Here is a 23,373-nt window from a genome sequence, read left to right on the forward strand (position 1 = left end):
AATACCTTGGAAGTCCTCAGAATTGGGCAACTTGACACCACATACAAAGTAATCCTTATGCTCATTCTGTGAATACAACCAAAGAATGAAATTAATTCTTTTTCTGTTTAAAGCAAAGAAACCCTAAGTTAAATCTCAGAGAATTCAGCAGGTCAGTGTTAAAGAAAATACTGTCCTAGACACAAAGTATTATCATAATTGTTGAAGCTGGATGATGAGTACATAATGATTCATTATACTATCATCTATATTTTCTATAATATAAACATTTAAAACATCATGTCCAAGCAAAAAGCCACGTAAAATTTTTTTTACAACAAAAATATCTCCTCACCAATCCATAGTTTTAAATGAAGATTTTCAAATGGAATTAACAAGATTCTGTAAGCAACCCAAAATTCTATTAGCTTTCCTCTCAGAAAATGAGTCTTTTAAGTTTCTTTTCATTACAAAGAAAATAAAACCATCAAATTTAGCAATTTGGCTCTCTAAAAAAGAATTCTCATCTTTCTAATTTTATTGAAGTTTTCCTTTTTACATTTACTCTAAAGAACTGGATTAAAAAACATAACCTCCTAACAGTCACCCCAGGAATTTCCTAAGTAGTACTAACAAATGCAAATTACTTACCAGGTATATTTTTAAAGCAATACACATGCATCTGCATGTATGTGTCAGAAATGTGGGGCCCTGGGGGGGCACATTCCATTAAGCATCTGACTCATGATTTCGGCTCAGGTCACAATCTCATGGTTAGTAGGATTGAACCCTGTGTCAATGGCTGTGTGCCGATAGCATAGAGCTACTTGGGATTCTCTCTCTCCTTTTCTCTCTGCTCTACCCTGCCTCATGCTCTCAATTTCTCTCTCTCAAAATAAATAAATAAACATAAGAAAGGAAGGAAGGAAGGAAGGAAGGAAGGAAGGAAGGAAGGAAGAATTCTCAGTTGATAATCTGGCTCAGTAAAAAAGATCCTGAGGAAACCAGAAATTATTTGGCATTCTTTCAGAAGATGCATGCATTCCAACACCAAACTGATATAAAAAATCAAATGGTGGAACTGAATGCCAACTCATCTAAATCTATTTTTAAACTAGGTATTAGCTTCTGAATGATTCACGACAAAGTATATGATTAAGACTAGAACAATGAATTTTTTCATTAAGAGGAAATTTCAATCAGAAACCATCTTAAAAATTTTTTTTTCCAGAAAATTTGAAACTTACCAAATCAATAGGGTAAATGTAGGAAAGCTCAGACAGTAATTGCCTGCAACGAATTGTCAACTGAGCATTAGTCTTCAGAAAGAGTTCTCTGATAAGGAAAGATAAAAAGCATATTCGTTAAAAAAATGTTTTCATGCTTTCTAATATTTTTCTCCACAAAACTGATGCAGAGGAAGATTAAATGGCCTGAAGTAGGCCCAGAAACTCAGAAGTAGAGTCAAGAATAATAGCTAACGTGAATCCTGACCTATCTGTAAATAGTATAAAATCAAGATAACTGTATACTGAGGCCTACTGTGTGTGTCAGGCACCATGCTAAGAGACGGAAAGGGTACAAATAATCATTGACTGTGCACCTACCACTATATGCCAAGAGCTTCACAAATAGCTTTATTTAACTATTAGAATAATTCTATTAGGTTCATATTATTATACCCATTTTACAAACAAGGATACAAAATTTAGAGAGGCTCAGTAAGAAGACCAAGGTCTCATTTAATCCAGCGCCAATCTGATTTCACCATAAAGAAAATGTCTTTATGGTGTTCTCTTTAAAAAGTATTCTATTTTTCACTCATAGCTACCTCAAAAAATAAGTTTCTGACATACTAGGAAAATAATACAATAAAAGGAACAAACAATAAGCTGTGGCATGAGATAATACAGCTCTTCTCCTGAACTAAAGAAATAAGACCATGAGATAAAATACCTATAGAATAGATTACCTGCTCAATTGTGCTAACGACTTAAAAAATAAAAAGAGAAATTCAGCAAAACTGCAGGTCAAAGTAGAATGTAAAGGTAGTAGTATAACACAAAGAGCATTAAAGACTTAAAGGGATCTAGTCCTTCTTTCCTGGTGAGCTGGTCAATATAACTTCCCAGAGCCTTGCCTTCCTATCTGCAAATTGAGAGGATTAGACCAGATGATCTCCACGGTTCTTTCCAGGTCTAACATTCTTGAATGCTCAACTGCTAAGGTTTCTTGAAGAAAAATGTAGGATGAGATGACTTTCCAGAAAAAGTGAGTAAACATGAGCAAAAGAACAGAGGTGGCATCAAATTAAGCATGTGCTGGAAAAAAATAAAGAGAAAAACTATTAGCACCTGTGAAATGAATGTTGTGGAGCAACTGAAATGAACTACAGTTGTATACTGTCAATTTGTTGAAGGTTATTTGAAAGTTAAGCAAAACAATCACCATGATTTCTTAAAAGGAGAAAAAATATGGTAAAAATAGTATTTTAAGAGGAGAGGTCTCATAAACAACATGGAGGATGAACTGGAAAAACGGAGAGACTGATGCTAGAAAGACAAGCTAGGAGCTGTGGAGGTAATCCAAATGGACAAACACCAAGCACCAGTAAGTCTAAAGAAATGACCAAAGAAAAACCTTAAGCTATACTACATGTGGAAGACTGGAAGAGGAGTAGATTCAAACACTAAGTCATGGTGCTGTGCCCTTAAAAACTAGAAGAATAGTGACATTTGGGTGGCTCAGTCAGTTAAGCATCTGACTCCTGATTGCAGCTCAGGTCATGCATGATCTCACGGTTCATCAGTTAGTTCAAGCCCCATGTGGGGGATCTGTTCTGAAAGCACAGAACCTGCTTGGGATTCTCTCCCTCTCTCTCTCTCTGCTCCTCCCCTGCTCATGTTCTCTCTCTCTCTCTCTGAAAAATAAACATGCACTAGATAAGTAAAATATGCACTAGAAAATCAACGTTCACGTTTTTTATTATGACTATATGATAGGAGCTCTGGTAACTACTTTTAGCATGTATATGATGCTCAGTAGTGCCTCATAAATATTTGTTGAATAAATGAATGTGGCACTGATGTGTGTGGAGTATAAATTAACATCAGCAGCTTTTAAAGAATGCTGCTTTTCTAAAGCCTATTCTCAAAGTAAGCTCAACACTCTGAACCATTATTCTCAGTGTTGCATTTACCTTTTCGCAGTACACTCCTTCCTCAGTTCATTCAGGGATTCCTTCTGGAGTTGAAGCTTGAGGTGCTCAGTTGAAAATGCACTTCCTAGAGAGAGATGAAGGGAGACAATTCCAGATATAACACTGCAGACAGAACTGCTCAATCACAACCAAACAGGCAGAGCCAATCCCCCAACTATGAGACAGCAATAGAGTTTGGAGGCAAAGTAAACTGGGGAGAGAGGTCTTCTGGGGGGATTAACTAGAAAAAACTTCTCTACTTGTTCAATTTTGACACAAGTCCATTCTCTGGCAGGAGTCAAAGAGTAAGAGTCTCTGCCTCCAGATTTCTGGATTGCTGACCAAGGAACACTGATGAGATTTCAAAATTCACACAACTTCATTTTAAAAGGAAAGTGGCGGGGCGCCTGGGTGGCTCAGTCAGTTGAGCATCTGACTTCGGCTCAGGTCATGATCTCACAGATCATGGGTTCAAGCCCCGCATTGGGCTCTGTGCTGACAGCTCAGAGCCTGGAGCCTGCTTTGGTTCTGTGTCTCCTTCTCTCTCTGCCCTTCCCCTGCTCTCTTTCTCTCTCTGTCTTTCTCCTTCAAAAATAAATACACTTTTAAAAATTAAATAATAAATAAATAAATAAATAAATAAATAAAAGGAAAGTGGCCATGGCCTCTGGTGTTAATGCTTATTCACTAAAGGTCTATCGGCTGTAATACCCAGACCTCTCTGGAGGGGGACGCTTAGACTGGGGGAGGCTATGCACGTGTGAGAGTTGGGGGTATATGGGAAATCTCTGCAACTTCAGCTAAGTTCTGCTATGACTCTAAAAACTGCTCTAATAAATGACGTTTATTATTTTTTAAAGTGGTTAATTTCTTCTCACCCACAAATGCTATACATTTCTGAAAGTATAAAAAGTAGAAAAGGAAAAATTACCTGCATTTTGACTACTATAGTATAGTTCATAAATATAAGTAGTTTTAGCTACAATCAGTGTGCAGGAAATGTATATTCTGATTTTTCCATATTATGTCATAAGCATTTTTACATGTTGACAGATAGTCTAAGTTATAACGTTTAATGGCTGTGTAAAATTCAACTCCGTGGATGTGAATTATATGAATATTCCACATTTTAACTGATACCCCAAACCCCAATCCCATTACAGAACATTTAATTTCCTTTAAATGTTTGCTTTAGCATTACACAGAGATTAGTATTTGTGTTTATATGCCTGATTGTGTTATTTATATCAAGTTCTGGAACCTCCATTTCCATTTATGTGTTCATAAAATCCTTTTACATCTTCCTACTCTAAGAAATGAGAGCATCTTCTGTTCTTGACAATCCGGACGCGATAGCACCAGAAATACTGAAGCAGAGAAAAACAACCTGAGATCTAGACACACTAATCTCTAGATCTTACAAAGGGGTTTAGTTTCATGAACTACGATCCAACAGGAAAAGGGGTCCTTAACAATTCTGCACCTCTCCTGCAGGAAGGAGCATGCAGTGTACATTATCGAACATAATACAGTTTAGACCTTAGGACAAAATTCACCAACCAAAGTTATTTTATCAACATAGTTCTAAGTATCCTTTTCTTCTCTCACACCTGTACTTAAATGATCAATAGGTTGGTAACTTTCCCCCCCAAAATAGAACATAATCAAGGAACACCACTCATCTCCTTTAGTCCCAGTACAATTCCTACTGAAACCTTAATTCTCAATGATTACAGATGATATTCAGATTGACAACCTCCACCCCCCACCCCAGGTATGTGTTGAACCAAATATTTGAAAATTTCCAGATTTATCTATTAGTGATTTCTAGTTTATTTCTTTTAGTCAGAGACCATACTTTACATTATTCTGATTCTTTTTTATTTGTTTTATGATAGCAACTATGGCCTAATGGAATGTTCCATGTGCACATGAAAATAAAAGGTATATTCTGATGGTGTGCAGTAGGGTGGTCTGTTGTTAATCAGGGCAAGTTAGTTAATAGTGTTAAGGTCTTTATCCTTACTGATTGTCTCTCCACTTGTTCTATGAATTACTGAGAGATGAGTGTTGCAGTTTCCAGTTTTAATTACAGATTTGGCTATTTCTTCTTCCAATTTTATCAGCTTTTACTATAAATACACACACACACACTCATACAGATATATGTGTGTGTGTGTGTGTCTGTATATATACATGTTAATATATATATAGTATACACACACACACACACACACACACAAATAGTGAAGCTCTATTATGTTCATACATAGTTAGAATTGTCATATCTTTTTGTTGACCTCTCTACTATAATGTAAAAATCTGTCTTTATCACAGGTAATATTCACTGTTCTGAAATCTCCTTTTCTAATATAATGTAGCCACTCTGGCCTTCTTTTCATTTGTATCTGCATGGTGTACTATTTCCATTCTTTTACCTTCAATCAATCTATCTACCCTTATATTAAAAGTGGGTTTCTTACAGATAGCATTTAGTTGGGTTTTTTAAATGTAAATTAATCTGAACAATCCCCATTTTTTAAGTGAGGTATTTTGATTGCTTATACTTAGTATAATCACTGACATTTAGATTAAAATATACCATTTGGCTATTATTTCCTCTATATTCTACCTATTCTTTGTTCTTTTATCCCTCTTTTTTTATGCTTTTGGACTGAGTATTTTTTATAATTCTTTCTTCACTATTGGCTTAGTCTTATCTCCATTTAAAATTTGTAGTGGTTGCCCCAGAATTTACGGTGTGTAACTTCAAAAAATAAGTCTACCTTCAAATATTATTATACTACTTCATGTAGAGTATAAAATCCTGAAAATATTATACTCCCAATTCTTCCTTTCCCCACTCTTCAAATTCTTCACACCTTTTACTTTATGACTATTATAAACCCCAAAACACTGCTATTTTTGCATTAGAAAATAAACTATATTTTATAGTAGCTAAAAATATGGAAAAATGTCTTCATATATAATATTTTCAACCATTTCTAGAGCTCTCATTTTTTGTGTGTAGAGCCAAGTTTCTGTCTGGTATCATTTTCCTTCCACAGAAGAAATTCTTTTAACATTTCCTAAAATGTAGGACTGGTGGTAATGAACTGTCTTAGTTTTGTGTCAAAGAGTCTCTTTGCATGACAGTTTAGGTAATTTGTATTGATCTATATTCAAAGTCGCTCATTCTTTTCTCAGTTGTGTCAAATCTACTGGAGAGTCTGTCAATGGCATTCTTCATCTCTCTTACCATGTTCTTTATTTATAGCTTTCCATTAGACTGTTTCTTAGAGTTTCCATCTCTCAGCTGAAATTTACCATCTATTCATGCTCGTTATCCACCTTTCTACAAAAGCCTGAAGCCCATTAATTATAGTTATTTTAAATTCTCTCTCTGATATTCCCAACATCTGAGTCATTGCTGAGTTTTTTCTTCTTTTGAGTTAACTTCTTTTCTTGACAACATTTTGTTGGTGTTGGTGGGAAGGGAAGGGATAACAATGCGTTTTTGCTTTGTTTTTGCTTTTCTTTGTTTCAAAAATGTTGATTGAATGCTCAACATCATGTGCAACAGAGAGCATGGGACAACAGAGAAAGAAAAGGACATGCCTCTTCTACTGTTAATTTGGGGGCTGAGTCAATACAATCAGGAACGAAGCTGGGTTTGGGTTTTGTTGCTTCCATTTTGTTGCTACCTTCAGCGTGCCACATTCTTCAAATTTCCTCTAGCTTCTCCTTTTTATTTTTTATTTATTTATTGAGAAACAGAGAGACAGAGCATGAGCATGGGAGGGGCAGATAGAGGGGGAGACACAGTATCCAAAGCAGGCTTCAGGCTCTGAGTTGTCAGCACAGAGCCTGATGCAGGGCTCAAACCCACAGCGGTGAGATCATGACCTGAGCTGAAGTCGGATGCTCAACTGAGTGAGCCTCCCGGGCGCCCCTAACTTCTCCTTTTTAGAGTGGTGATTTGCTAGCTGTTTTTTCTCAATGAACTTGTTCCACCCTCAGATTTAGGGGAACAAGTTCTGCCCTATGAACCTGCACCTTAGTTAAGAGTGACTCACTATGCTCTTGCCGCTCCTCAAGTGGTACATGAAGGTGGCTTGTTATTCATGCTTTCTGTCCTGGTTGGGGAGGGGAGGAGAATTTCCCTCTTACCTTGTTTGAGCTAAGCAGTTGCTGTGCCCCTAGATATCAGGGTAGGGCTTTCTCTCAGTGACACTTGACCTCCTAGGGGAGGAAGTTTCCAATAGTCCAGGGCCAACACTGTTTCTGCCCCACCCCTTATCATAAAGCTGTTTTCTTTTTCTTCTTTCAGTCCTTGACTTCTGTCCTAGGGGCTGTAGGGCTTGCAGCTCTTCCTCCCAAGGCTTAAAGCTTTTTTTTCTTAAAGAAGAGTTATACTTTCTAACAACAGCATCCACCCCCCACCCCACCAAGGGAGGCTTTCTACATTTTCTACCCTGTCTTCAATCTTTCTTGTAACTATCCAGTGTAGGTCCAGACAGAATAAACTGCAAGGAGGTGTGAACTGCCTTACAGATGCTATAGTCTTATAATAGAGCACACGTAGTGGTCAGCAATTTGTTAAACATTGTAGTTGAATTATCTTACCTTCTTAGACAGTGGCCCAACTTCCTCCCATGCTCTGCCACTGGTGATTCATTCCTCACACCCTGTCTCTTTTTGGACATGCCCATCTTTTCTTACACTATCAGACTACTTGGCTGCCCTGTAACCTTAATTCTCCAGATGCAAGAAAAGTTATGATTTTATACATTATTCAGATTTTCTCTTGTTGTTAGGGTAGATGTGAAGTTCTTTCTGCCTTTCTACATCCTCGGCAGAGGGTGGAAGTCAAATCTGATGATACTAATTTGATTTTTTTTTAAGTTTTTCTCTATTCTATGTATTTTCTGCTCCTTTGGGGTCAGCTATTTCATTCAACTTGGACTTGTTTATACTGTTTTCTTCAAATATCTGATGACCCTTGGTTTTCCCTTCAAATCCCTAAATAAGTGATTGGAATGATTAGTATAGGCAACTAGCATACATTTCCTTTGAAGCTATAAAGATTTATTTATATGAAAGGCATTATTATTGACTGCCAGCTCAGTGTAAGCGGGTAGGTCCTGTTGACAGTTAGGCTTTTCTTCAGAGCATATATGCTATGCTGGGAGAAGGTAGTACCTTTACATTTAAACCACAACAACTATCAAGTAAGGAGAACTTTTCTTTGAGATTGGTTTACTCTAGGGCATTTCACTTCTAAGTAGAGCTGTCTTTCATGTTTTCCCTCTAGATCTATTGTAAAAGTCCACAGTCAGGCTCTGTTCCACCTTTCTATGCCAAACCCTTGTACCATGGAACCTAACCAGGTCAAGAATCCATTATGCTTAGAAAGCAGCAGGAGCAAGCATTACAGGAAGTTAGTCCAAATTCACAGAGAAGAGAAAATAGGTCAGGAGGCCCAGCTATCCTAATTATTGCTCCATCGCTCCTATTTCTGTACTTGGAAACTCTAAGTTGAGGTCTCTGAGAGCTGTACCAGACACTCTCACATCAGCCTTTTCCATTTGTGTTCTAGGTTGTAGTTTTTCTCTACTCTAGCTTTTGAATCAAAACAATCCGATCTATATGCTGTGTCTTCAAGAATTGTGTCAAAATCTTCGCTATTCCAATGGTACCCTCTCTTACCTTTACTACCACCACTGTATCTTTACTATCGTATCAGTGGGTCATTGAGAAGGAGGGAAAGTAAATGAATGTGTTTAGTTTACCATATTCAAAAATTGTATTCTGGAATGTTTGCTCCTGTTCATTTATACATTAATGGTCCACTCTGTTAAGAAGATGGCCCCTGTGTTCAGCAAGAACTCAGGTCAGACACTTTAATTTTAATAACCAAATGTCAATGCTGTCTCCTATAAATCTAAAATGTAAAGAATATGAATCTTGCTTCCATCAACAAAACAAAACACAGACTCCTTGGGCTTTCTCACCAGAGAGTTTGGTCTCAGACTGGATAATGGCCAGCTCCTATCAAAATTACAGTTAAAACCAATAAACTGTCATTCTTCTGGGTTTTCTATATCATGTCAGATGACCAAAAAGCAATATACTTGAACTATTTTAGTTTCCTTCCCTGCAGAAATGCCTTTTTTGAACTGTGATTTATGATACTGCCCTTCTCAAGGGTTAATAGATATTTCTTGCTGTAACTTTTGCAAAATTGCAATGACTATATTTCATTATGATATTTAATACATTGCACATTCTTCCCAGAATTTAGTGCCAACAAATTGTTTTCCCCCTAAAGAATGAATCTACTTCCTTATAACATGTAATGGGAAGCACTTGATTCCTTTCATAATTCTACACAATTGGCTTGATGGTTAACCATGTCTGAGCTAATTTTTGTGCTTCAATACCATAGGCAGATCGTATGGGAAGCAGTGTACTATATTGGAAAGTCCATGTCCTTAGGAATCAGAAAGATTTGGGCTAAAATCCTGCCTGTGCTACTTTCAGGACTCTAAACAAGTCTCAACTTGAGTCTCATCTCTTAGTCTCAACTCTGAGTTTCATCTTTCTCATTTGTAAAATGGGGATAATTTCACTTTTGTTCAACATTTGCATTCTCTCAACCTGCCCCTATGAAGCTCTAAGTGGATAGAGAAATGTATATAGTCAGTCTGATTGATTTTGCTTTTTTTAAAAGTTTTTTTTAACATTACTCATTTTGGGGGGAGAGAGAGAGAGAAAGAGAGTGAGCGAGTGAGCAGGGGAGGGTCAGAGAGAGAGGGAGACACAGAATCCAAAGCAGGCTCCAGGCTCTGCGCTGTCAGCACAGAGCCCAATGCAGGGCTCGATCTCATGGACCACGAGATCATGACCTGAGCTGAAGTCAGATGCTTAACTGACCTAGCCACCCAGGTGTCCCGATTTTGCTCTAAAAATACAAGCACAGAGCACAAACAGGCACACCGTCCATCAATCCTACTCCAGTTCCCTCATTAGTTTGCTTCCCACTCTTGGAGCTGAGTACTCCACACATTCCCCTCAATTGTCAAACCTCTTTTTACTAGAATATAATTGCCCCACCTTGTACTACCCTGAAAAAACCGGATCCCTTCACAGTCCTACCCACTATCTAATATGTAAACTCACCTGCCCCTGTGCCATTTTCTTAGCCTTCTCCTCCTGTTCAGTGGATAAGGCAAATAGCTTCATTTATATAAACTCTGAATTCCTTCTCATTCCAACCCATGTCACACTAGTCTCTTCCTAACAAATTACATTCCAGCCACAGTGGCCTCTTCTCTGCTTCACAGTCTAAGCCCTTTCTGTGTCCAGGCCTTTTTATTTGCTGTTCCCTCTGTTTTTCCAGCAATTCTTATCTTCAAGACTGAGCTCCTCAGGCAAACATTTTCTAAGCAATCTCTGTAAAAAATGGTCTCCCACAGTTATCTTATATCACCACAGCTTGTTTCTAGTACTTCTCACAACCTGATATTTATTTTACTTGCTGGTTTCTCGTTGACTGTCTTACCCACTAGGTAAGTACCCAAAATTGAAAGTCTTAATTAATTCTTCCTTTTTCTCTTTACCCCAGTATCTACTTTTCCTCCAGGATTTGTCTTTGTTTAATTATCTGGCCAGTTGTCAAAACTAGAAATTGGAAACCATCCTAAATCTTTCTCTCCCTCTCTCCTGCAACTCACCAAACCATTAACAGTAGAGTCTATCATTGAAATATTTCTTGAATCTATGTTCTCTCCTCCCTTTACATTCCCAGTCTGTTTCAATTTTAATCATGGATTGCTTATATTACTGTAATAACTCCCTAACAGTACTCTATCCCCAGCTCTTCAAAGAGAACTTTCTAAAACACATACCTAATCCCCATTCTGTACTGCAGTCATCAATACAGTCTTGTCTACTTTCTGTCTTTGAGAAATTCGCTTATTTCAGTACATCTCTAGACCTTTCCACAAAAGCTTCCTCTATGATTAGGTTATTCTTTACCTCTCCTGCCTCTCCTATGGACCATTACTTAAATGCATCCTTAGTTGTAGCTTTACTGGAATTTCCTGCAATTCTCTAATCTATTTCCATGCTTCTGTATAAACTGTTGCCTCTATCTGGAAAGTCTTTCCTTCTCCCCCAATCTTCTTCTCTCCCAAGCCATCAGGCATTTTTCTAGACTCAGCCCAAGTGTCACCTTCTTTACCTGGTGTTGATTTTCAGATACTCATCGTCTGTGCTCCTATAACACCTTCTCGATATCTCTGTTATATATTTATCACACCAGTCATTATGTTTCTAACATCTTACACAGTGCTGGGTAAGTTGTCAGTGTTCCATAAATGATACGTAACAGACTTGATGAAGGTGCACGTGCACACACACAAGCTTGATGTTCTTCCCATTTCCTTTACACATCTTCTGATCTCTTCTCATTTCTGTGTTGAACTATCTAACTATAAACATATTTTTTTTTGTAAATGCCACTTTCAGTGCTTTTTGGAAGTGGAGAAAAAAATGATAACAAGATAAAATTAAATTCTGTCAGGTGGCTTATTTCTGCATATCTATACCTTCCATTGCAAGAGGGAGATTAAAATATGATAGTTTACCTTTCCTACCATCAAGACATTACAGGAATAAATCATTACAAATGAAAAAACAGAATCATTCTGAAAAGAAAATCTGAGGTTTACTCAGCACCCACATTTGTCCCCCCCTGCTAAGCTGTCTGTTCTCACATGTTGCATACAATGTCAACAGTTAAAAGTAAAGAAACTTTAGCATAAACCCCAAGGAAAAACTGTCCTAAGTTCAGAAATTTTTGAAAGGCAGATATTAATAATTTTTAAGGAAGTCTGTTTAGGAATTTCTGTCAGATGGCTATAAAAAAATCAGAACACATACACAGGCTAATAAAATTTCAATTCCGCCATCATTTCAAATAAACATATCTTGAATTATAAAATTTGTACAGTAATTTTTCTATTTGTGATCTTATGATATAAGAGAAGAAAATTGTTACATAATGCTTAACAATGTCTTTATAATTTCAAATAGAATTCTATGACCTTTTTGGGGCACCCGGGTGGCTCAGTGGGTTAAGCATCCAAATTCAACTCAGGTCATGATCTAATGATTTGGGAGTTCCAGCACCACATTGGGTTCTTTGCTGACAGTATGGAGCCTGCTTGGGATTCTCTCTCTCCCTCTCTCTCTGCCCCTACCCCACTTGCTCTCTCTGTCTTTAATGAATAAACAAACAAACTTAAAAAAAAAAGAAATCTATGACTTTTTAATAGAAACTAAGGCACCACTTTAAACATACTGTGTGATGATTCTTTTATGAGAAAAGAACACAATAATTTACTGACCAAACAGAAGCTAATGAAATAGAACTAGATACATAGTTCATCTTACTCAAATTTATTACAAAATGACAATAAGGAATGATCATAATTGATGGGAACTTCATACAAAATATTTCTTATTTTGGCAATAAAGGATCAAAATTTTCTATTTACTGAAATTACCAAGAGGATTTTTTCCCCTTAAATCTAAGCAATGAAATCTGACATAGTTGACTTCTATATACGATGTCGTTAAAAGAATGTTGTTACTCTTGCTTACCAAAATGAAGTGAGGACCTTTAAATGGAAGTTCCCACCACATGGTTTTCCAGTTAACAAACAATATCTACAGACACGGTGGGCTCCCAGAATCTTTCTCTCTCTTTCTCTCTCTCTTTTTTCTACTTTTCATTGCTGAGAAATCTATTGCTAGCATCAAACTTTGAAAACTAAGATTCATAAAATGGTGAACAGATTTCCACCCTTTTTGCCAATCATATCCTTCTGAGAGAACTAGAATTTTAGAGCTGTAAGAAATCTGGACTGTATAATTCAAAATTTTTTGTTTGTGAGGACAAACTGAGAGAATGGCAGGTCTTTAATTCAAATCTCTTAATTAAAATGCGACCAAATCAAAAACATCTTTGGGAAAAATTCACTTCACCCATAGGATAATTAAACAGAATCTAGCAGAACAAAGTTCTTCATCTAATAGTCCACAGGCCAATGGAAAACTAGCAAACCATCAGTCAATTTATGTGACCATCAGAAACATATTAGAGAAAGCAACGATATTTTGTTGGAAAATGGAAACAAGTGGTATTGGAAAGTGGAAACAAGACAGGTGTTGGAGTCAGAGATTCCTAAATTTGTATTTGCACCTGTTACTTATTTGTGAGAAATGTCTCTGAGCCCCAATTTTTCACATTTGGAAAAAGGGGGTAAAATAATTACCTCTTAGGACTATTTTAAGAATTAAATGATATATCGTAAGTGAAATATTTGGCATGTTACAGGATTTCAATAACAGTTACGTGTTGGGGGCACCTGAGTGGCTCAGTCGGTTAAGTGTTCCACTCTAGAGTTCAGCTCAGGTCATGATCTCACAGTTTGTGAGTTTGAGCCCCACATCAGGCTCCATGCGTGGAGCCTACTTGGGTCTCTCTCTCTTTCTCTCTCTCTCTCTCTCTCCTATTCTCTGTCTCTCTCTCCCTCTCTCCCACTCTCTGCCCTTCCCCAGTTCATTTTCTCTCTTTCTTTCTCAAAGCAAATAAACTTTAAAAAACAGGTTAACTTCTGTATAGGATTTATGTAGGATTCGAATGAATGTATTTTGCAAGGTTGTAGATAATATGGAATAGAGACAAAAGCACAAAATTTAAAGACAAAAGGTCTGGGTCCACATCCCAGCTTTGCTCCTAACTATCTGTTCATACCTGCCCAAGCCACTTATCATCTCAGTAGCTCATATGCAAAATGAAGATAACAATATGTGCCATATTTAGTTCTCAGGGATACGTCAAAAATTGAATACGATTATCTTTATGCAAGCACTTTCTAAAGTACTACATATACATTACTGTTATCATCAAGAAAACTAACTGCATTAAAAAGTAGCTTCTTCCTGGCACATCTGAGTGGCTCAGTTGGTTAAGTGTCCGACTTCAGCTTAGGCTGTGATCTCATGGTTCACAAGTTCAGGCCCTGTGTCAGGCTCTGTGCTGACAGCTCAAAGCCTGGAGCCTGCTTTGGATTCTGTGTGTCCCTCGCCCGCTTGCACCCTGTCTCTCTCTCTCAAATTAAATAAACATTAAAAAAATTATTTTTTAAGTACCTTCTTCCTACAAAGCTTAGGGAACTCGGCTTTTATAAAGTTAATATGACCCCCCAGGCACCACTGAAGAGTTCCTAGATTTTATCAACATTTATAAAATGTGTTTCGGCTGTGCTAAACACATTTCCTTAAGGCCAATGTTTCATACCATTTTCTAAACCAAATTTCAAGCAAACTAAATTATATAGTGTTGCTTCTCAAAGACTTGGGGGTTGAGTTAGGGCAACAGATCCTGTAAACCAACATATAATTAATTAATAGGAAGGTTGTTTGGTTTGAGACACTAATGAGGGGAAATCTGTTTTATATTAACAGCATAAGTTAAACTACTAGTATCTGCCAACAATGGAAATGCATATATTAATAAACATTAATACTGAAAAGATCAGCTCATGGCCCAGCTGGAAGCTGCTATAGGAAAGTTGAGAACCACTGCCTTTGAGGTGTGGGAAGGGGAAACTCATAGGTGTGGGGTAATGAGGCCCCTCAGAGCACGTGGCCACTCAGCAAGTCAGTAGCATGGATAGAGATGATCTCTCTGCTTCTTCCCAGTAAATCATTCTGATGCAATAAATTTTTATAAACAAAAATATAAAATATATAATAGGCACCTGGTTTTTCCCAAATGTTTACAGAAATTCATCCCTGTGGCACTATTATGAGCTGCTACCCTTACTGTATACATGTGTAAAAAGATACAGAAGTTAACTCATTCCTTTATGATAATTGAGAAGAACCAGTAGCAAAGATTAAATATCATAGATTACTGACTTTGTATCCTAACTGAGCCCTTGGGCTGAGAACCAAGTGCCTGAATAAGTACCACATTCCAAAGAGAAGTTATAATAAGGAAGATGCCACTAGTAATACTCATATTAACAAATCACTTCACAAATGGCTAGCAAACATGCTCAAGCAGAGCTGCAAGCACAGGTAACAAGTACATTTTTACCCTTCATGTTACCAATACCAGTGACACACGTACATGTAAATATTTTAATTTGGCTCAAGAATCATTAAACAGTACATTCAATGTAGGTATACGAGACTATATAGTTCAACACAAATGTTCTTTCAACAGACAAGAAAAAGTGTGTTGTTGGTTACCTGGCACCATCACTATGAAGAACAGGGGCCCCAGTAGAACAAGGTCTGCTGATCTATAAATCTGGTTATCTATATCTAGCCAACCCTTCTTTCCAACCACTCCACTGCTGACCACCACAGTCTATGAGATACCCAATGGCATAAAAGCAGCACACTTTCTCCTGCTTATATTTGAGACCAAAGTGTCAGTGTTAGATCCTAAAAATTCTAAGATTTCAATGACTCTAAGAGTTCAGAAAAATATTTATCTAAAATATGTATAAAAGGGAGAAAAGCTCCTGAAGTACAAAGTCGATGTTAAGGATTAATAATTCTGACCCATCTTGGGAAATATATAGTTAACTTTGAGTATTTCCACCCTTTCTTTCCATAATAAAATGGAGATATAAGAATGTGCTAACTCTAGGGCACCCGGGTGGTTCAGTTGGTTAAGCATACGATGTCGGCTCAGGTGATGATCTCACAGTTCTTGAGTATAAGCCCTGCATTGGGCCCTTGCTAACAGCTCAGAGCCTGGAGCCTGCTTTTGATTCTGTGTCTCCCTCCCTCCCTCCCCCCCTCTCTCTCTCTGCCCCTCCTGTTTGCACTCTGTCTCTCAAACATGAACAAACATTAAAAATAAATAAATAAATAAAAAGAATGTGCTAATTCTGACTTGACTGTCAGAATTCAAACACTAGAACAGATATCCACAAAATCCTATAATCTTCTTTAGTTGTAGAGTTAGCCACTAGTAACTCTGAGCACAGGCTCCACTATAACTTGCTATGTGGCTTTGGGCAAATCACTTAACCTCTCTGACACTCAGTTTCCTCATCTGTAAACTGGATAAAGAACATATTTATTATTAGAAGGATAATAATAATACCCTTAATTCATAAGACTATATGTAAAAACCAAATAAGATAAAGAAAACATGACACACTGCCTTGCAGTAATGACTGTTCTATAAACATAAGCAATTATCATACTCAGTCTTTTAAATGGGATAGAAATCGCTGTTCATAAATTCACCTGTTTAAAAGCTGATACCAGACTTCCTGGGAGTTCATTCTATCATTATAAGAAGAAAAACACACTTGGGAACATAATGAAAGAACTAGACCTCCCTATCTTTTTACCATGTGCTAGAATATTTATTCCATCATAGGTTTTACACATCATACCTCTGGTAAACTGTAGTATTACACAGTGAACAAGAGTTTTGGAATCGATAGATTTTAATCCTAACGTTACCTGCCATTAGCTGTGTGAACTTAAGTATTAATGTCTCTGACACTGACCTAGGGCTTCCTCAGTGTAAAATGTCAATAATCATAGTACTTACCTCATAGAGTTATTGTGGTGATTAAATAACATCATATCTTTATATTGCATGGTAACTAAAACATTGTGGCTGTTAGAAAAAGGCAAACACCCTGAACCCCTCCTGAAACCCTATAGTCTTTTCATTTTAAAAATTGATGATCTTAAAAAAATATATAGGCAGATACATGCTATAGGTAGCCGGCAATTTGAGAATAATGAAAATTCCAAAGCACCATAAGAAATGTGCTTTTTCACAGAAGAGGAGACCTCTTAAAGCAGGTCGTGTCTGTACACAACTGACTATTTATTTGGAGTCACTCAACAGAGACTCCAAGGAAATGGACTTTGCTCACAATATCTCAGGACTTTAAGTGGCATTATCAGGTCAGACTCTGAGGTCTAAAGGCTGATATGCAAGCTGTGTCGGGAGTGCAGACAGTGTTAGCAATCACTGCCAAATAATGTATGGTGGGTTTTTTCCTATAGTGTTTTGCATGAGAGTATTGGTTTTCCCAAATGTATGTTAAGCTAGAAGCTACAGAAGTCTTTATCCTTTAGCAATGATGCCCATGACACTAGACTGATAACCATGAATATGACTCATTCAACAAATATTTATTCAATGCTTACTGCACCCCAGGCACTGTACCATGCCCCAAGAGTATGAGAGTATTTAACATGGCACTTGGGCAATGTCTTTCCTTGGAGATCTTACACTCTAAAAGAGAGGGGAAAAAGTAAGAATTACAATGCTATAATGGAAGAATACAGGATGCACCGGAAACACACAGTAGTACATCTAACCAAGGGGGTAGAGGTAAGAGAGAAGAGAAAGGGAGCCAGTAAAATTTTCTTAGAGAAAGTAACATTTTGGTGTTTTTTGTGGTTTTGGTTTTTTTTTGTGGGTTTTTTTTTTTTTTTTGGAGAGAGAGAGCATGTGCGTGCAAGAGCTGGGAAGAGGGCAGAGTGAGAGAAAATGTCAAGCACATTCATAACATGGGGCTCCATCCAAGCACACTGGGATCACAACCTGAGCCAAAATCAAGAGCTACCCAAGAACCCCATTAACATTTAAACAAAGGCTTAAATACAAGCAAGACAGACTAAAGTATGTTTAAGAAACTAAAAGAAGATCTTTATAGCTGAAGCATTCAGATTGACATGGGTCAGAGGAGGCCTTTATAGGTCATGCTGAGTCAGGATGAGACACAGGAATTTGCACATATAATAAAAGTCAATCACTTTAAAACAATCAATTATATTTCTATATATCAGCAAAATGTAGAAAATAAAATTTAAACATATTTACAATAGTATCATAAAACATCAAAAAACTAACTTCAACGAATCATGGGAAATGTCCACGTATTAACAATTAGTTTATTTCAATGTTTTGTAAAGGAGACTTAACAAAGGCATATATACCATTTTCTTGGGTTGGAAGACTCAATATTATAAAGATGTCTATTATGAACAATTGTATTGATAAATATATTAACTGTAGTCCCAATCAAAATAGTAGCCAAATTTTCTTTTCTGTGCAGAAATCCATAAGAAAATGAGAAAGAACAAGATTAAGCCTGTTATTGGTCATGTTAATGGCCTCAGACTCTATTTATAGGAAGTATCCAGAATAGGCACATCCATAAAGACAAAAAAATAGATTTCCATCCTTGCCAAGATGAAGAAAGGGGACCCTGAAAAAGAACAACTAAGTGGAAGAACTTTAACAGATAGTAAGACCAATTATAACCTGAGAGACGTTAAAACAGTGAGATAATGGCAAAAGAACAAACAGATCAATGAATAGAGAGTCCCGTAACAGGCATGCAAGTACATGGCCACCAGTTTATGGCAAAAGTGAACCTTCAGTGCAAGGGAGACAGCTTTTCAATACATGGTACCGGGTCAATTGACTATCTGTATGAAAAAAATAATATTTGACTCCTATCTAACATCATACACAAAAAATCAAATCCTGATGGATCACAAATATAAATGTAAAAAGTAAAGTAGTAAAGTGTTTAAAAATACAGAATAACACCTTTACGACATTGAAATAGGCAAATATTTGCTAAACTGGACACAAAAAGTCTTAAATATAAAGGGAAAGACTGATAAAATGGAACTTCTGGTCATGTAAGGTATCACGGAGGAATGGACTAGCAAGCCACAGAACAGGAGAATACATTTTTAATATTTCAAACAAAGAACCCATATCCACAATGTATAAGAATTCCTGTTTAAAAAAAAAAAGCAGGGGGAGAGGGGAAGACTTCAACAGGTATTTCACAAAGGAGTGTATCCCAGACAGCAGAAACATGAAATCACATTCAACCTCATTAGTTTCAGGGAAATCAAAATTAAGACTATGAGGAGACACAACAACATACCCACGAGAAAAGCTAAGATGCAAAAGCCAGAAAGTACCAAGTGCTGACAAGGATATAGGACAAGAGATCTGATACACTGCTGGGTAGAGAGGAGGTAAACTGGACCCAAGTGCTTAGATTTGGACACAATCTACTAAAGCTGAAGATAAGCATTATCTTAGACTATTCAGTTCTGCACCTAAGATTATATCCCACAGAAATGCATAACCAGATCTTCATTCAGAAGCATGTACTGGAAAGTTCACGGAAACATTATCTAATAGTTCCAAACTAAAAATTACCAAAAGCCAAAAGCCAGAATAAAGACATACTTCTATTCACACAATGGAATACTATTAGCAGTAAGATGAACTAAGACTACATTACATGCAGGGTAGGATGAAACCTACAAAGTGTCGACCAGAAGCCAACACATGAAATGTACATATTACAGGATTCTACTTGCATACAGTTCAAAACGAGGCAAAACTAATTCTGGTATAATAAGTCAAGGTAGTGGGGAGTCTGGCTAGAGGTGTCCTGAAGAGAAGGGAACATGAGAAAGCTCCTGAGACTCTGGGATCCTTATTATGCTCTGCTTCTCAGGGGAGATGCTGCTTATAGAAGTGTGTTCATTTTGAAATATAATGTACGTGTGTGTGTTTGTACACTTTTCTGTATGCATCAACTTCAAAATACTTCCAAAAACTTTTTAAAATTATATCAGCATATTTGTACAAAGATGGCTCTCTGAGCCTGTGGAGAAGGAAGGAAGGACAACTACTGAATGTGGGGTCTGGCTGTTTGTATTGTGTTTTTACTCACCTTTGTCCTGTAATGCAATTTGTTGCTTATGCAGTAATGCCACCTCCCGTCCCAAAGCTTTCTTCTGTCTTTCCAGTTCATTTCGAAGCACCAAAATTTTTAATTGCAAGCACTCACTTTGTTTTCTCTAAATAATTAAAAAGCACAGGTAAATTTATGAATATAAAACTCATAACTATGAATCATTATACATTTACAGTGTTTCAAAATGAATAATGGTTCAAAGCACTTTAATATTCACCTAACTTACAGATCTCTGAGTAACTTTATTATTATCAGCACCTGCCAGGCTAATGAAAAAATAAAGATATATAGAATAAACCCAAAGTCTGGGGACAGTTCCTTCTAAGAACCCAAAAAACACTACAAAATTTCTCAGGCCTCTTTCCTGAAATCACAATATAATTAAGACAAAAATTATTTTTTTAGAGATAGAGTTCTCAAAAACCTAAACATAGAGATACCCCAGGACTCAGCAATTCTACTCCTATGTATATACCCTAGAGAACTGAAAACATGGCCATACAAAAACCTGAACTGAATTTTCATAGCAGCACTATTTATAATAGCCAAACAGTGGAATCAATCCAAATGTCCATCATCTGAAGAACAGAAACATTAAAATGTGGTCTATCTGTACAATGGAATATTATCTGGCAATAAAAGAAATGAAGTACTGATGAATGCTACAACCTGGATCACCCTTGAAAACATGCTAACTGAAAGAAGCCAGTTTACAAAGGCCACTGACTCCGTTTACGTGAAATGTCTATATTAGGCAAATCCATAGAAACAAAAAGTAGATTTCCATCCCTGCCAGGCTGAACCAAGGTGCTCTAATATCCCACAGATTTCAGAAAAAGCCAGGTAAGGACCTGGGGTTTTTATCCCTTTCAGGCATTAACCAACCATTCCCCCTATAGTTTCAGTGGATACCACAGAGGGAGCCTGGGCTTAGAGCAATAATGAGACAATCCTCTCCCTCCCTGCTGGGTTATATCAGAGGAGGCTTATTCGAGAGTGAGAATTTTCCTTACTACACAGTGCTAATGAGGTCACCCTGTCCAGCATATCAGTGGAGGCTACGTGGGGAACAATATCAAGGCACTCCTATACCTCTCAGCTAGGTTGGTAATCGTGGAGGCCTAGTGGAGAGCTGGAACTCCCATTCCTGGCCAAAAGTAAGGATGCTCCCTTCCCCTACATACCTGTCACTTAGATGTCAATGGAAGCTGTTTGAGGAACATGGACTTTTATACCCATCTGACAGTAATGAGATAGCATCTCTCCCTTCTCTACCAGAGAAAGATATATCAGAAAAAGCCAGATACAGCAGATTTATGTAAGATCCAGACACTCATAACACCACACCCAAAATGTACAAGTTTTAATAAAAAAAATCATTCATCGTACCAAGAACCAGAAAGATGCCAAAGTAAATGAAAAAGGATAATTAATAGATGCCAGTACTGAGGAGACAGACATGTTACAATTATCTGACAAATATATGAGTGGCTATCATAAAAATGCTTCAGTAACAATTAAGAACATCTTTGAAACAAATGAAAACATAGAACATCTTGGCAAAGAAACAAAGTCTCAGTCAAGAAACTCAAGATATAAAGAGGAATCAAATGGAAATTTTAGAGGTGAAAATATCAGTGTAATAAAAAGCTTCATAAATGAGCTCAATAGCAAAATGTAGGAGATAAAGGAACTTTAAGCTGAAAAACAGAGCAATACAAACTACCCAATTTAAACGAGAGACAGAAAATAGACTGTAAAAAAAAAAGATGAACAGAGTCTCAAGGGATCTGTGGAGCTGTATCAAAAGACCTAATATTTGTATCATTGAGTACAGGGAGGAAAGGAGAAAGAGGGTAATAGTGAAAAAATACTCAAAGAAATAATGATGAAATCTTCCCAAATTAGGCAGAAGAAATACATGTGTAGATTAAAGAAGCTAGTGAACCCCAAAGAGAATAAATTAAATGAAGAAAATTACAAAATAAATAAACCCAAAAGCTGGGTTTTTGAAAAGGCCAATAACTTTGATAAAACTCTAGCCAGGCTCTGAGCTGGCTGTCAGCACAGAGTCCGACACGGGGCTCGAACCCACAAACTGAGATCATGACCTGAGCCGAAGTCGGATGCCCAACCGAGCCACCCAGGCGCCCCAAGACAGAAATTATTAATATGAGGAGGGAAAGATGAGCCATCACAACTGATCTCATGGATATTAAAAGAATAAAGAATACTATAAACTCTATGGCTACATATTTGGTAACTTAGATGAAATGGACCAATTCCTTGAAAGATAATCTTCTAAAATTCACAGTAGGAGAAATAGATAATCTGAAAAGTCTTATATATATGTGAAATAATTAAATCAATAACTAATAAGCTTTTAAAATGGAAAGTAACAGACCCAGATGGTTTCACTGTCAAATTTTACCAAATGTATAAATAAATAATACTAAATTCTTTAAACTCTATTCCAAAATATTGAAGAACTTCCTAACTCCTTCTAGGTCAGCATCACCCAACACCAATATTAAACAAAGATTATAGATTGATCTCTCATTAGCACAAATGCAAAATCATCAACAAAACAGTAGCAAACTAAATTCAACAATATATAAGAAGAATTATATATCATAGCCAAATGGAATTTATTCCAGATATGAAAGGCAGGATCAATATCAGTAATCAACGAAATTCACCACATAAACCAGGCTAAAAACGAAAAGTCATATAATCATATCAAGAGATGCTAAAAAAACATATGACAAAATTCAACACCCATTTATGACAAAAACTCTCAGCAAAATAATAATAAAAGAAAACTTCCTCAACTTGGTAAAGAAAACTGCCAGGAAACCTACAGCTAATACCATACAGATCTTCTTCGACTTATGATGGGGTTATGTCCCAATAAATTCATCATAAGTTTAAAATATTGTAAGTTGATATACATTTAATACAACTAACCTACTGAACATTACAGCTTAGCCTCGCCTACCTTAAATGTGCTCAAAATACTACACCTGGGCAAAATCATCTAACACAAAGCCTATTTCATAATAAAGTGTTAAATATCTTATGTAATTTATTGAATAGTGTACCGAATGGCTACATGGGTACAGAATGGTTAGAAGTGTATCAGTTGTTTACCCTCATGATCACATCGCTAAACGACAGGTGTGGTTTGTTTATTGCTGCTACCAGGCATCATACCATCTATCCTATTGAGCCTAGGAAAGTGTCAAAATTCAAAAGCTAAACTATAGATTATACTGAATGAGTATCACTTTTATACCATCATAAAGTCAAAAAATCTGACATCGGGGATTATCTATA

At 36.8% G+C, this 23,373-nt stretch overlaps 1 protein-coding gene across 2 annotated transcripts in view; it reads right to left on the minus strand.

Moving 5' to 3' along the window:
* Positions 1-23,373, minus strand: part of UVRAG (UV radiation resistance associated) — a 286,243-nt gene that overhangs the window by 125,634 nt on the left and 137,236 nt on the right. For both annotated transcript variants that reach the window (XM_077776339.1, XM_077776334.1), the window contains 4 exons: positions 20,014-20,140; positions 3,179-3,263; positions 1,227-1,314; positions 6-66 (listed from right to left, as the gene is read on the minus strand). In XM_077776339.1, coding sequence (XP_077632465.1) covers positions 6-66; positions 1,227-1,314; positions 3,179-3,263; positions 20,014-20,140 — 361 coding nt within the window. The remainder of the gene's footprint in view (positions 1-5; positions 67-1,226; positions 1,315-3,178; positions 3,264-20,013; positions 20,141-23,373) is intronic.

This window comes from Crocuta crocuta, unplaced genomic scaffold, assembly GCF_008692635.1.
Source record: "Crocuta crocuta isolate KB4526 unplaced genomic scaffold, BGI_CrCroc_1.0 scaffold271, whole genome shotgun sequence".
Taxonomy (NCBI): domain Eukaryota; kingdom Metazoa; phylum Chordata; class Mammalia; order Carnivora; family Hyaenidae; genus Crocuta; species Crocuta crocuta.